Source organism: Cetorhinus maximus, chromosome 6, assembly GCF_964194155.1.
Source record: "Cetorhinus maximus chromosome 6, sCetMax3.hap1.1, whole genome shotgun sequence".
In the NCBI taxonomy this organism is placed as follows: Eukaryota; Metazoa; Chordata; class Chondrichthyes; order Lamniformes; family Cetorhinidae; genus Cetorhinus; species Cetorhinus maximus.
The window spans coordinates 70,477,264-70,493,298 of NC_135884.1; the positions used below are offsets into that span (position 1 = coordinate 70,477,264).

Genomic DNA, 16,035 nt, shown 5'->3' on the forward strand with positions numbered 1-16,035 from the left:
GACACACCCACAGCCCAATCCCCATAGTAATATAAAAGCAAAATACTGGAACTCTGAAATAAAAACAGAAAATGCTAGAAAAACTCAGCAGGTCTGGCAGCATCTGTGGAGTGAGAAACAGAATTGACGTTTTGAGTCGTATGACTCTTATTCAGAGCTAAAAAGAAGTAGAAATGTGATGGATTTTATACTGTTTAAGAGGGGATGGAGCAGGTGGAGCAAAATAGAAGGCCAGGGATAGCTGGGAGTTCAGGAGAGATTGACAAAGATGGACACAAGACAAAGGGTGAGTTGATGGTAGTGTTAAAGACTAAAGAAAGTGCTGATAGTGCCATAATGATAAGATAGCAGAATGTGTTAAAAGCAGAACAAGGGTCAGTGCTCTGTGAAAGCACAACTCAGTAACAAGTGATAGGTGCCCTACGGTGGGAGTGTGTTGGGGGGGGGGGTTGGGGAAAAAAGATTTAAAAAAATTAAAAAATTAAAGTTAAAAATTAGAAAAAAATGAATGAATAAATAAAAGTAAATTAAAAAATCAATAAATGAAAACAAATTTTTAAAAATTGTATTAAAAAAGGAGTAAAGATGGAGGAGAGAGTTCATGGTCTGAAGTTGTTGAACTCAATGTTAAGTCCGGAAGGTTGTAAAGTGTCTCATCGGAAGATGAGGTGCTGTTCCTCCAGTTTGCGTGGGCTTCACTATAACATTGCAGCAGGCTAAGGATGTACATGTGGTGTAATGACTCGACCGAACGGACAGGTTTCAACAAGAAACAGATAATCTTTATTACAGGGAGCGTTTTAGATGCTACATGCTCAATCAGGGCTCTCGTCAGGAAGGTCCACCCCTCCCCGGATTGCCTGCGCTTAGGGCTCATTGGTCGGAGCCTCCCAGAACATCATGTGACCCCTGATAGACAGGAGAAGAGGCTATACCTTCAGTTATTACATTTCCTCCCCCTTTAGTTTTTTACAATTTCTATTTACAGGGAAACATTTGAATATCCAACAATATATGATTAAAGATCAAGTCTCTGAGGTGCTCTCCTTATACGGCTAGAGTGGCGTAGCTCTACCACTTGAGATAAACTTTATTACAGAGGGCTTTTCAGGTTCTACATGCTCTATCAAGACTCTCATCAGAAAGCCCCAGCCTCTGGATTTCCCACGCTTAGGGCTTATTGGTTGGAGCCTCCCAGAACGCCACGCACATGTGCGCACATAGCCCAATCTCCATGGAATCAGATGCACTCACACCCATAGCTCAATCCCCACTGTATCAGACACACACACACCCAAAGCCCAATCTCCACAGTATCAGACACATGCCCACAGTCCAATCCCAACAGCATTAGACACAAACACACCCACAGCCCAATCCCCATGGTATCGGATTCACACACACCCACAACCCAATCCCCACAGTATCACGCACGCACACACACACACACCATGGTATAAGACACACACACATGCACGTGCACACGCACAGCCCAATCCCCATGGTATCAGACATCCACATACAGCACAATCCCCACTGTATCAGACACACACACACACACACTCCAAGTCCAATCCCCATAGTATCAGACACAAACATACCTCAGCCCAATTCCATGGTATCAGACACACACATACATACACACACAGACCAATCTCCATGGTATCAGACACATGTCCACTGTCCAATCCCCACAGACACATCCATAGCCCAATCCCCACGGTATTGGATACACACAGACACCCACAGTCCAATCCCCATGGTATCAGACACACATACAGACACAGCCCAATCCCCATGGTATCAGACACACATAAAGACATAGCCCAGTCTCCACAGTATCAGACACCCACACACAGCCCAATCCCCACGGTATCCCACACACAAAGAGTCCAATCCCACAGCATCAGACACAAACACACCTGCAGTCCAATCACCACAGTATCAGACACACACAGACCCACAGCCCAATCCCCACTGTATCAGACACAAACACACCCAAATCCCAATCCCCACAGCATCAGACACAAACACACCTGCAGTCCAATCACCACAGTATCACACACACACAGACCCACAGCCCAATCCCCACTGTATCAGACACAAACACACCCAAATCCCAATCCCCACAGTATCAGACACAAACACACCCAAATCCCAATCCTCACAGTGTCAGACACCCACATAGAGCCCAATCCCCTTGGTATCACACACACAGAGTCCAATCCCCACTGTATCAGACACAAACACACCCACAGCCCAATCCCCACAGTATCAGACACACACCCACAGCCCAATCCCCACAGTATCAGATACACACCCACAGCCCAATCCCCACAGTATCAGACACATGCCCACAGCCCAATGCCCACGGTATGTGACACACCGCCACAGCCCAAGCACCTGGGTACCAGGCATACATAGGGGGAAATCTTAATTCCCAAAAACAGGTGGATTTGGTTTGAGTGGGAAGTTACAAATGAAAAATCTGAAACAGGAATACAACTTGTCCTGAGCTTGCCCGTGTCCAGTTTTAACAGGGTTAGGATGAGGGGAGGGTGGCCAATACACTCCCAGGCAGCAGTGGGATCACTTAAATATTTTTATAAGGCTCTTACTTTCATTTTAACAGTGACTCTATTCTTAACCACAATCAGATGAGTTTCCCTCGCCTCAGCATACCTGGCAGGTGAAAGAAGGTGAATAGGGCTAAATCCATGCAGTAATTGTATTTACACCACCGCTCATTGGCCAGAAATTGCAGCAGTGTTCTTTCCCATCTATTAACAAAGTTACCAGTAAATTACCCCCACGCTCTTGGCCCCACAATCTGTGCACTCCTCCAACCAGGAGATTCAATACCCTCTAACAACCATCTGCTCCCCTCTCTTGACTGCTCCCATCCCCAAGATGTTACATTTCAGAAAGCCAATTGGTGAAGGATATAACTGGAGCCAATCTTTATACACTTTTATAAGGATTTATTTACACAGCTACAGATTACAAACAATCAACTCAAGCAACACAGTTTAAGACAGTGTCTATTTATAGGGGCACAAGGGAATCTCCAGTTAATGCCTGTCACATCCCTGTTATTAAAAACAATAAATATGCAATTAATGGTTTACCTTCCTTCTCTTTAAGTAAAAATTACAGTTCATATGTGCAGCCAAAAATTAAAAAAAAAACCTCCATATTCTGCACAAAGTATTATATTGCGAGACACCCCTTCTCTCAGACCCCTGACAATTTATTCATACATGCATTCCTTTGTGTAAAACATCAAACAGTTAATAACTTGCAAACAACCACTTAATTTCAAAGATTTCCCTTCTCTCAGCATTTGTTTCAAGCTAGCAACGTACATTCGTAAACTTTTCTCACGCATACTTATTATAGAGTGTCTATTATCCTACAGTGAAAGATTATCAACATAACATTCAATCTATCTTCAGTACACCTCTTGTACAGAATCTCACTTCAAATATTTGATGATAGAATCCCATATCGATTCCTCCACAAGAGCCAGTATTTCAGCAGCCAAAGTATTTTTAACAACTGTTTTTATTTTTCACCTCCCAAGCTAAAGGGCAATGAGTGAAATCTTCTGCTCTCTCTGGTGGCAAGCTTGGAGCAGGGAAGGGCATTTAATTAGGCAGGATGGTAGCGTACCTGAACCATGCTGCCTTCCCATCTCCAAAATTGAGTTCTGGGTGGGAAAGCCCATGGTTGAGCTTCCTGCCCACCGCCAATTGAGGCCCTTAAGTGGCCAATTAATGAACATCTCTCGCCAGCCCTCCTGCCGGCAGTCGAGACATGATTTTGCCTAACAACTCCCATTTGCACCCAGAAGAAATATGATAAAGTTGCATTAAAATAATTGGAAGATTAGCATGTGAATGTCGCTAAAAACAACTAGTTTCACGTTCTTTGGGTAACCTAAGGATTGGAACTTAAGTATGCGTTTCTCCAGATTTAATTTTTTCAAATTTTATTTGCCCTTAAAATATTCTCTGTTTTGAATATTTCATCATGGTACTTAACTCCAGCACATCAAAACTACATCTGGTCTAGTTGCAGGGCCCAAGCAGTTCAACTGATCAATCAAGCTTTGTCTCTTCTTGAGATATAACATCATCTTTCTGTGCTGATCTCATACAATTAACCAAGAATGGGAGTAACACTCTAACCAGGACTGTTGATGTAAATATTATTCCAGACTTACTCTGCTCAATATCTAAACGAATATATTTAAAAGCCCCACTAGCCTGACTCCCAATTTTAGGTTCTACTCTAATCTGAAAATACCGAACCCGCTGCTGTGTCAATTTCAGGAAGTTGTTCCCACTGCTGCCAATGTTAACCAGGGCTGAGGGAAGGCGGGACAGGGATCCTGCTCTCCTCCCTATTGAGGCCAATTGAAGTACTTTAAAATCTCATTAAAAGCTTGTTTGAGGGAGAGGGGGGTGTTTTGAAGTTTTTTGGAGCTTTGAAGCACTAGTTTCAGGAGGTATTTGTTGGAGATCAACTGAAGAGAGGTGAGTACATCATTTGGACCCAGTCATGGTGTCCCAGGTCATCACTCTGGCCCCATAACAGGGTCAGTAGGGCAAAGGGGAACTTGGCCTTTGGTAGGAAGTGCTCTTGGCGTTGTGCAGGTTGCAGGGAAAGTGGGCACTCAGCTCTTGGGCACTGAATGGGGTCATCATCTTTGGCATTGTGAGGGCAGAAGAGCAGGGGGCAAGGCTTTCCAGAACAATTGGGAGGCCACCTGATCAAAAGGAAGGTTTCAGATGGGGCACAATTTTGGGCCCAGAGGTGATGAGAGACAACACCCTCAGCGGGAAGGGAGAAATTTTGAGCAGCAGGAGGGCATGGGAGAGGAGAGAGGGGCAGGAAGGCAATGGAGGCCATATCCTTAACACAGGATTCAACACCAAAGGTGGAGCTGCCTGGAGGTAACCGATGCTGCTACTCTCTAGATATGTGGTCACATCCATGACCTCGTTGCCAAAGACCTCACATCTGTAGCATTGGTCACCTTGCTCAGCCAATAGCCATCAAAGTCACTATGGCCTTGAACTTCTTGTCTCTGAAAGACAGTATTAATCGTCATTTAGGAAAGAAAGATTAATCAAGGACAGTCAGCATAGATTTGTGAAGGAAAGGTTGTGTCTGACTAACATGTTGGATTTTTTTGAGGAAGTAACAAGGAAGGTCAATAAGGGCAGCAAGTTTGATTTAATATACATGGATTTTAGCAAGGCTTTTGATGAGGTTCCACATAGCACAGTGATCAGAAAATAAAAAACTCATGGGATCCAAGGCTAAAGGGCAAGTGGGTCCAAAATTGGTTCAGTGATAGGAGCAAAGGGTTATGGTCAATGGATGTTTTTGTGACTTGAAGGGTGTTTCCAGTGAGATTTTGCAGGCTTTAGTGCTGGGTTCCTTGCTTTTCATGATTTAGATTAATGATTTAGACTTAAATGAAGGGGCATGATTAAGAAGTTTGCACATGATATAGAAATTGGCTGTGTGGTTGAATGTGAGGAAGAAAGCTGTAGACTGCAGGAAGATATCAATAGACTAATTGGGTGGGCAGAAAAATGACAAATGGAATTCAATCCAGAGCAGTTTGAGGTAATGCATTTCGGGAGGACAAACAAGGCAATGGAATAAACAATAAATGGTAGGGATCTGAAAAGTGCAGAAGAACAAGGGGACCTTGCAGTGCATGTCCACAGATCCCTGAAGGGAGCAGGATAGGTAGATAAGATGGTCAATAAGATATGGGCTACCTTCCTTTATTAGCCATGGCCTAGGAAAAAGAGCAGCAAGGTTATGCCAAAACTGTATAAAACACTAGTTAGATGGTAGCTAGAGTACTATGTACAGTTCTGGCCAGCACGCGACAGGAAGGATGTGATCATACTGGAGAAGGTACAGAAGTGATTCACAAGGATGTTGCCAGGAATGGAGAACTTCAGCTATGGGGAAATATAGAATAGGATGGGTTTTTTCCCTTTGGAAAAGAGGAGGCCTAGGGGAGATTTAAGTGAAGCCTATAATATTATGATGAGCCTAGATTGAGTGGATTGGAAGGACCTGTTTCCATTAGCAGAGAGGTCAATAACCAGGAGACATATATTTAAAGGAATTGGTGGAAAGATTAGAGGGGTGTTGAGGAGGAATTCTTTCACCTATGCAGTGATGAGAGTCAGTACTCCCTATCTAAAAGGATGCTAGAGACAGAAACCCCCACTGCATTAAAAAAAACACTTGGATATGCACTTGAGGTACCATAACCTGCAACGCTATGGATGAAGAGTTGGAAGGTAGGCTTTAGACTGGATAGATCTTTTTCGGCCAACAAGAACACAATGGGCCATATGGCCTTCTTTAGGCAGTAAATTTTTCTACTTTCTATATCTATCTTGTCAAATACTTGACTCACAATGAATCATTTTCAAGTGCAGTAACATGCAATTGGCAGAGCAAGATCCCAGAGCAGGAATGGGTAACAACCTGTTCTTGGTATTGGTTGGTTTGTCCAGAACATCAAGAGAGCTCCCAGCTATTTTTAGAAAATTATCCTAGGATCCTTATCATCCAAGAGAGGAGCCAGAAAAACCATTGCTCTGACATCCACCCTTCAAAGAATAGCATCTCCAACAATATAGGCCAGAATTTTACCTTTGGTGTGTGGACACACACCCGACATGCCGGAACATAAAATGACACGTGATAACATCAGGCGTGCGTCTCGACTTCATCGTGAACTAGTGCGATATTTCGTTCGGCGGGTGCGCGTTGGAGTCAGCTGCGTGCCCACCGATAATTGAAAGGCCTATTAAAGCCATTAACAAGGTATTTATGTTGAATTTTACGCTGCCTGTCCAGCCTTATGATTGGCGGGCAGGCAAAAAGGCCAAGCGGCCCTTACATTTTTTAGGAAACCTCATCCATGAGCGTGATGGGGTTTCCTAAAGCTAATACAAATAAAATAAAAACTTTCTTTTGCCATTAAAAACATGTCCCATCTCATCAGACACACATGAGGGGACATGTTTTATTAAATTTTTAATGTCATTATTAATTTTTTAAAAAAGTGTTTCAATCTCCCTGAGGCAGCTCTGTGACTCAGGGAGATTGAAGTGCTTTTTCACGCGCATGCGCAAACTGCGCGTTAGACCCGACTCTCCCTTCTCCCCCTGCCCGCACAGGCAGCACTCAGCACTACTGCTCACGATCCACACAGGGCAGGCCTTAATAACCCGCCCGCGTGAAATTGCGGAGCGGAGCCAATCGCGGGCAGCGGTTGGCTTCCTGACTGCCCCCGCCTGCACCCACCAAGCCCGCACGCCGACAGTAAAATTCTGGTCATAGAACTGCACAGGGAGCATGACCTTGTTTAGGTGCTCAAATCCTAGTTTGAACCCATAACCTTCTGAGACAAAGCTGTATCAACTAAGCCAGGCAGGCAGTTAATTCAAGAAAAGATCGTCCAAGTATGAAACCAGTAGGTGTCAGCATGTTATTCAATTGTAAACAGCATCACAATCACACCAATCCTGTCCTTGCCTACATTCCAGTATGACACACTGATTAGTAATTACAGGAGGGTACCCTGGATTTGGCAGATTTTTTTTTCTTTCTCTGGGTCAGAGAACAACTAGCTCCAGCAAACCAGGCTGGGACCCTTCCATCTGTATGCCTTCTGACATTTAACTGTGCCTTTACCCACATGGCTATTGGTAGGAAAGAGAGCCTCTTTACTAGCAGAGGCCACTTCTTTCACACAGTTTGCTCCTGGAGTGATGGGGTTGGGGCTTTTGTCACAAGATTAGGCAGAAGTTAAGGTGGGATTGGAGGCTTTCTGACCTCCAGAAAAGAAAGCAATGATCTATAGAAATAACTTGCATTTATAAAGCTAATTTCACAATTTCAGGATATCCCAAAGTGCTTCACAATGAATGAAATTCTTTTCAAGTGTCATCATTGTTGTAACGTAGGAAATAGGGCAGCCAATTTGCGCACAGCAAGTCCAACAAAACTAATGTAACAACTAGGTAATTAGTTTCAGTGATGTTGGTTGAGAAGTAAATGTTGGCCAAGATACCAGGGAGAACTCTCTAGCTTTGATGCCATAAGATCTTTTATGACCACCTGAGAGGGCTTGGTTTAATGTTTCATCTGAAAGACAGCACGTCAAACATTGCACCACTCCCTCAGTAATAAACTGAAGTGTTCAACCTAGATGATTGTGCTAAAGTCTCTGGCGTGGGATGTAAACCCAGAATCTTTTTGACTCAAAACCAATCCTCTCCTTACCTGATGTCAGCACAAGCATGCTTTCCATAAAAGACTACTGGACAGTGATAGAGAAGAACCCTAACAGACTTCTCTCTTCTGCTGCTGCAGCACAGATCAGTTAATTTACTATGTATTAGAAATCAATCCTCAGGCCTTCTTTGGTGTGTGGCTTTGTGTCCACTGACTATACTTAACCAGTCCAAGGAGAAACTTTGTCATATTTTATATGGAAATGTCTCACTGATAGACCTGCAATTATACTTTAGCCATCTCTGAGTTACTGAAGGCGATGCACTGTGTCGTGTAAAGGTGCTCCCTCATTATTTAACCAGAATAAGTATCAACGCCCTAAAGGCATGGTGATGTAGTGGTTAAGTTATTGGGGCTAGTAATCCAGAGAGTGTAAGCTCAAATCCCACCATGGCAATTTGAGAAATTGAAGTTAGAAATACAATTGGAAATTTAAAAAATGATGGTACTTGTAAAAGTGACCATGAAGCTGTCAGGTTCTTATTAAAACTTGTTCACCAATGTACTTTAAGGGAATGAAACCTGTCATCCTTATCCCTTCTGGCTGATACCTGACTATAGTCCTACACCAATTGTGGAAGATGATGGTGTGGTGGTAATGTTACTGGACTAGTAATCCAAAGGTCCAAGCTAATGTCTGGGGATACAGATACAGGTTCAAATCCCACCATAGTAGTTGGAGGAATTTAAATTCAATTGTTGTTAAAAATCCATCTGGTTCACTAATGTCATTTAGAGAAGGAAGTCTACCATCCGTACCTGGTCTGGCCTATATGTGACTCCAGACCCAAAGCAATGTGGTCAACTCTGAAATGCTCAGTTTAAGAGTAATTAGGGATATGCAACAAATGCTGGCTTTGTCAGTCATGCCCACATCCCATGAAAGAATAAAGGAAAAAAAAATGGGTGACTCTAACTGCCTTCTGAGTTGATTTAGCAAGCCACTTAGGGTGAAGTCGTCCACTAATGTTTGTAGCAGGCATCATAGTGGGTGGGAGTGGAAAATATCAGGAGATTGTAAAAATTGGTTTCATATCATTGTAAAACCAGTTTGCGATTGTATGCTCCACCTGTCAGTGTTTCCTGCCGCTGCACACCAGGAAGCTAATTTCAATACTTCAGCATCCCATTATAAGCTCTGCTTGCCTGGATCATCTGGGCACGTTGGTGTGACTGCACAACCACGTGCACCTGCTGAGCTGCACTTTGCTCTGGACTTCGAGGTTTGTTTGCCTACCTTGCCTTGGGCAGCACTTGCAATCATCAGTTTCAGGCTTTGCAGGCAGCACCACATCACTTTTAGGGGGGCACATGAGCTGGTCTCAACCTACCAGACCAGCTGTAAGGTGGGGGTGGCTTTTTCAACAGTTGCAGGGCTAGGGCTTGCTCAGGCAAGGAAAGAGGCTGCAGGGTGAGGGCTGTATTGGGGAAGTGGGGTATCCCAGGGTGTAAGAATGTGAGTTTAGAGTGATAAGGTGGTTGCCTTACCCTGGAAGCATGGATAAGATCATTCATCCTCTTTCTGCACTGGAAGGCCAACATCTTCTGTGTCGCATTGACACTGACCACCACTGCCACTGTCTCCCAAGCCGGAGTGGTGAGATTGCTGGACCTCCTGTGGCTAGAGCGGGGGTAGAGGACATCATGGCGGGCTTCCAAAAGGCATTCCAGTGATGGGTCGCTAAATATTTCTTGGCTTTCAGGGCCATGTTTTTACTGGAGCAGTCCTGGGCTGCAAGCATTGAGAACAGTGTGCATGGCTACAGTTTAGATATGGCACCTGGAGTGAGAAAATGGTAAGGTAACAGCGTGGCAGGTGATTCAGAGGCCACCTGCCAGCGAGATGGCGTGTTTCCAGTGGCTGTGTAGTTATGAAGCGGGAAGCAGAAGATACAGGGCAAAAACCCACCATTGTGGCCAGCAGGTAAAACACCATTTTTCACATCTGCTACCACACTTAATGAAATTCTGGGACAATTCCACCCTAGATGCATCAAACCACTAAAAATGGTAACCACAGCCTTCTCAAAGGCAGCAAAGTATGGACAATACATGCTAGCCTTGCCAGTGATGTCCATATCCTGAAAATAAATTATAAAAGAAGCCTTTATATTTTCCAATCATAAGAAGACAGGTTGAAACCTTATACCCTTGTCAGGAAACAAGCCTGCAGCATATCACTTCAGAAAATAAAGGGTTAACCAGCAACTAACCATTGTTATGGTAAGATTTCACAAACATGAATTTTCTCTCTTACAGCGCCACAATTGAAGGCATATACCTGTAGTCCAGCAGTCGCTCCATTAGGCGAGTTACCGATAATACGAAGGAAACGCCAGTCTCTCTCCATGTCTCTTGTTCAATCTTCTCTAATAAGCTGAAAACACAAGAAAACAGAAATCAGTGAGTGTCCACTGCTACTAGCAAACCTCCACAAGCACAGCCTGCTGTCACTTCGGTAACACATTACTTAAATCAGGTGTTTTAGTCTTACCTAGGATAAGGCCCAAAGAGCTGAGTGCTATTTCCAGGCAGCAAAAATTAAGCAAAGACAAAGAGGTTAATCACATCAGTAGTGCATAATGTTTAAACTATGGATTTACACTCATTCAGCAATGAGCCAAGAGATACCTCCAATGCTTAAAGGACAACTTCCTCAACATAAATGATCATATTGCACTGAACAAAACATCAGCTCTACCACATTTACCAGAAAGGTAACTGTACCAATAGTACTAGAAAGGTCACCCAATTACTGATTCCACAAGGGTGACCACATTTCTCTTCCCAGAAAAGTCATCATACCACTTAAAGACCACACAATTCCAGTGAAGGTCATCATGCAGCCATTAGTGAAAACTTAAATAGTTAAACACTGTTTCTCTGTTCCTGATTGTGAAAAGGCCTAAAAGGATGGAGAGTAAAGCTGATGGTTTGCATGTCCCTCAGATAGTGCGTGTAACAGTATCAGATGTGAACCAACCCCAACTCAGAACTGAGTTGATTAATTACAAAACACTGCATTTGAATATCACAACCTACCAATTTCATCTCTTTTATACACATCTTTCCAAATATGTATCCTCCTCTCTTGAAAGCTCAGATCAGCCATACATTGGCACAAACACAAACTTATTAAAGCAAGAACATGTTCCAACCCATTCTAGAGGAAAATTGTACCAACATGTTCATAGAATGTTACAGCACAGAAACAACATTCGGCCCAACACATCTTGGCAGTATACCATGCCACAACCCATCTAGTTCAATCTCACTATCCTTAAATATTTTCATAAATGGAATATTATAGAAATATTGGGCAGAGCTTGCATTTTGATTTAATATCTCATTTAACGGACAGCATATAAACAACACAGATGTTTGAGTTGATTAAGCGAGAACCATGTGGGAGATTCCAGAACAAAGGGGAATTACTTAAAAATAGGGCTTTTAAGGTTAAGTCAGAAAGCATTTCTTCACAGAAAGGTCATGGAAATCTGGAACTCTATTGCGCAAAAGGAGGTAGAGGCAAGGTCAATTGAAAATTTCAAAATCAAGATTGGTAGCTTTGGTCGGTAAGGATATTAAACGATATGAAATCAAAGCAGGTAAATAGTATAGATCAGCCATGATCTAATTTATTGCCAGAGTAGGTTCGAGGAGCTGAATGCCCTATTTTTATTCCTATGGGCAGGATTATTCGCTTGGTGTGCGGGCGCACCCGACACACTCAAGCGTAAAATAGCACACGATGATGTCAGGCGAGCGTCCCGATGTCATTGCGCACTCACGCGATATTTCACTCAGCGGGCGCACACTAAACTTGGAAGCATAACCGCCAACAATTAAGAGGGCTATTAAGCCCATTAACGGCCCAATTAACCAGGATTTTTCATTGCCCATCCAACCTTACGGTTGGCGTGCGGGTGAATCGGCCAGGCGGCCTTTGCATTTTTCAGGAAACATCATCCAAGGGTGGGATGGGGTTTCTGTCATTAAATTTAAAAAAATAAAAATGCTTGGACCGAATTTTTACTTCGCATTTGTTCAGGTGACTGTTTCCGATATGTGGGCATATTTTCCCGGTTTTTAAAATCTTTATTTTGTGTCTTTAAATTCTTCATCTCCCTGAGGCAGCTCTCTGCCCTCAGCGAGCTTTCATAGAAACATTGAAAATAGGAGCAGGAGTAGGCCATTCGGCCCTTCGAACCTGCTCCACCATTCATTATGATCATGGCTGATCATCCAACTCAATAGCTTGCTCCTGCTTTCTCCCCATATCCTTTGATCCCTTTCGCCCCAAGAGCTATATCTAACTCCTTCTTGAAAACATACAATGTTTTGGCCTCAACTATTTTCTGTGGTAACGAATTGCACAGGCTCACCACTCTCTGGGTGAAGAAATTTCTCCTCATCTTAGTCCAAAATGGTCTACCCCGTATCCTCAGACTGTGACCCCTGTTCTGGACTCCCCCACCATCGGGAACATCCTTCCTGCATCAACCCTGTCTAGTACTGTTAGAATTTTATAGGTTTCAATGAGATCCCCCCTCATTCTTCTGAACTCCAGCGAATATAATCCTAACCAACACAATCTCTCCTCATATGTCAGTCCCGCCATCCCAGGAATCAGTCTGGTAAACCTTCGCTGCACTCCCTCTTTAGCAAGAACATCCTTCCTCACATAAGGAGACCAAAACTGCATATAATATTCCAGGTGTGGTCTCACCAAGGCCCTGTATAATTGCAGCAAGACATCCCTGCTCCTGTACTCGAATCCTCTGGCTATAAAGATCAACATACCATTTGCCTTCTTTACCGCCTGCTACTCCTGCATGCTTACCTTCAGCGACTGGTGTACGAGGACACCCAGGTCTCGTTGAACACTCCCCTCTCTCAATTTATAGCCATTCAGATAATAATTTGCCTCCCTGTTTTTGTTACCAAAATGGATAACCTCACATTTATCTATATTATACTGCACCTGCCAAGCATTTGCCCACTCACTCAGCTTGTCCAAATCACATTGAAGCATCTCTGCATCCTCCTCACAGCTCACCCTCCTACCCAGCTTTGTGTCATCTGCAAATTTGGAGATATCACATTTAGTTCCCTCATCTAAATCATTAATATATATTGTGAATAGCTGGGGTCCCAGCACCGATCCCTGTGGTACCCCACTAGTCACTGCCTGCCATTCGGAAAATGACCCGACTCTTTATCTACTCTTTGTTTCCTTCTGCCAACCAGTTTTCTATCCATCTCAAAATACTACCTCCAATCCCATTGGCTTTAATTTTACACGCCAATCTCTTATGTTGGACTTTGTGGAAAGCCTTCTGAAAGTCCAAATAAACCACATCCACTGGCTCCCCCTCATTGAATCCACTAGTTACATCCTCAAAAAATTCCTGTAGATTTGTCAAGCATGATTTCCCTTTCGTAAATCCATGCTGACTCTGTCCGATTCTGCTGCTGTTTTCCAAGTGCTCAGTTTTAAAATCTTTTACAATGGACTCTAGAATTTTCCCCACTACCGACGTCAGGCTGACTGGTCTATAATTCCCTGTTTTCTCTCTACCTTCCTTTTTAAATAGTGGGGTTACATTAGTTACACTCCAATCTGTAGGAACTGTTCCAGAGTCTATAGAATCTCGGAAAATGACCACCAATGCATCCACTATTTCTAGGGCCACTTCCTTAAATACTCTGGGATGTAGATTATCAGGCCCTGGGGATTTATCGGCCTTCAATCCCATCAATTTCCCCAGCACCATTTCCCTACTAATACTGAGTTCTTTCAGTTCCTCCCTCTCACTAAACCCTATGCTCCCCAACATTTCTAGTATGTTATTTGTGTCCTCCTTTGTGAAGACAGAACCAAAGTTTGTATTTAGTTGGTCAGCCATTTCTTTGTTTCCCATTATAAATTCCCCTGTTTCTGACTGTAAGGGACCTACATTTGTCTTCACCAATCTTTTTCTCTTCACATACCTATATAAACTTTTACAGTCAGTTTTTATGTTCCCCGCAAGCTTACTCTCGCACTCTATTTTCCCCTTCTTAATCAATCCTTTGGTCCTCCTTTTCTGAATTCTTATCTGCTCCCAATCCTCAGGTCTGTTGTTCTTTCTGGCCAATTTGTATGCCTCTTCCTTGGATCTAATACTATCTCTAGTTTCCCTTGTAAGCCATGGTTTGGCCACCTTTCCTGTTTTACTTTTGCGCCAGACAAGAATAAACAATTGTTGCAGTTCACCCATGCGGTCTTTGAGTGTTTGCTATTGCCTAACCACCATCATCCCTTTAAGTAACGTTTCCCAATCCATCATAGCCAACTCGTGCCTCATACCATCGTGGTTTCCTTTATTAAGATTCAGGACCCTAGACTCAGAATCAACTATATCACTCTCCATCTTGATGAAGAATTCTATCATATTATGGTTGCTCATCCCCAAGGGGCCTCACACAACTAGATTGCCAATTATTCTTTTCTTATTGCACAATACCCAGTCTAAGATGACCTGTTCTCTTGCTGGTTCCTCAACGTATTGGTGTAGAAAACCATCCCTTATATACTCCAGGAATTCCTCGTCTATGGTATTGTTACTAATTTGATTTGTCCAATCCAAATGCAGATTAAAGTCACCCATAATTACAGATGTTCCTTTATTGCATGCGTCTCTAATTTTATGTTTAATGCCATTCCCAACAACACCACTACAGTTTGGGGGGTCTATATACAACCCCCAGTAACGTTTTTTGCCCCTTAGTGTTTCTCAGCTCTTCCCATACAGATTCCACATTGTTGGAGCTAATATCTTTCCTCACTATTGCGTTAATTTCCTCTTTAACCAGCAATGCAACTCTACCACCTTTTCCTTTTTGTCTGTCCTTCCTAAATACTGAATACCCCTGGATGTTCAGTTCCCATCCCTGGTCACCCTGCAGCCTTGTTTCCGTAATCCCGACTATATCATACCTGTTTACATCTATTTGCGGGGTTGATTCATCCACTTTATTGCGAATGCTCCTTGCATTAAGGCACAAAACTTTAAGGCTTGACTTTTCAACATTATTTGTCCCATTCCCATTATTTTTCACTGAGGATCTGTTTAAATCTTGCCCTTGATTTCTCTGTCTATCACTTTTCTTATTCCCCTTTCTGTCTTTTGTTCTTGTCCTTGATTCCCCCTCCTCTGACCCCTTGCATAGGTTCCCATACCCCTGCCATTTTAGTTTAAACCCTCCCCAACCACTCTAGAAAATATTCCCCCTAGGACATCAGTCCCGGTCCTGCCCAGGTATAACCCATCCAGTTTGTACTGGTCCCACCTCCCCCAGAACCGGTCCCAATGTCCCAGGAATCTGAAACCCTCCCCCTCACACCATCTCTTCAGCCACGTATTCATCCGATATATCCTGCTATTTCTATTCTGACTAGCACGTGGCACTGGTAGTAATCCTGCGATCACTACCTTTGAGGTCCTACTTTTCAACTTACTTCCTAATTCCCTATATTCTGCTTTTAGGACCTCATCCCTTTTTTTACCTATGTCATTTGTACCAATGTGTACCATGACCACTGGCTGTTCACCCACCCCCTTCCGAATGTCCTGTAACCGCTTTGAGACATCCTTGACCCTAGCTCCAGGGAGGCAACATATCATCCTAGAGTCTCATTTGCGGCCA

General features: G+C 43.3%; 1 protein-coding gene across 1 annotated transcript in view; it reads right to left on the reverse strand.

The window, feature by feature from the left end:
* Positions 1–16,035, reverse strand: part of dock3 (dedicator of cytokinesis 3) — a 1,472,428-nt gene that overhangs the window by 196,079 nt on the left and 1,260,314 nt on the right. Inside the window, exons 34-35 of the mRNA XM_078543841.1 lie at positions 10,838–10,864; positions 10,625–10,720 (exon numbers count right to left, since the gene is read on the reverse strand). Coding sequence (XP_078399967.1) covers positions 10,625–10,720; positions 10,838–10,864 — 123 coding nt within the window. The remainder of the gene's footprint in view (positions 1–10,624; positions 10,721–10,837; positions 10,865–16,035) is intronic.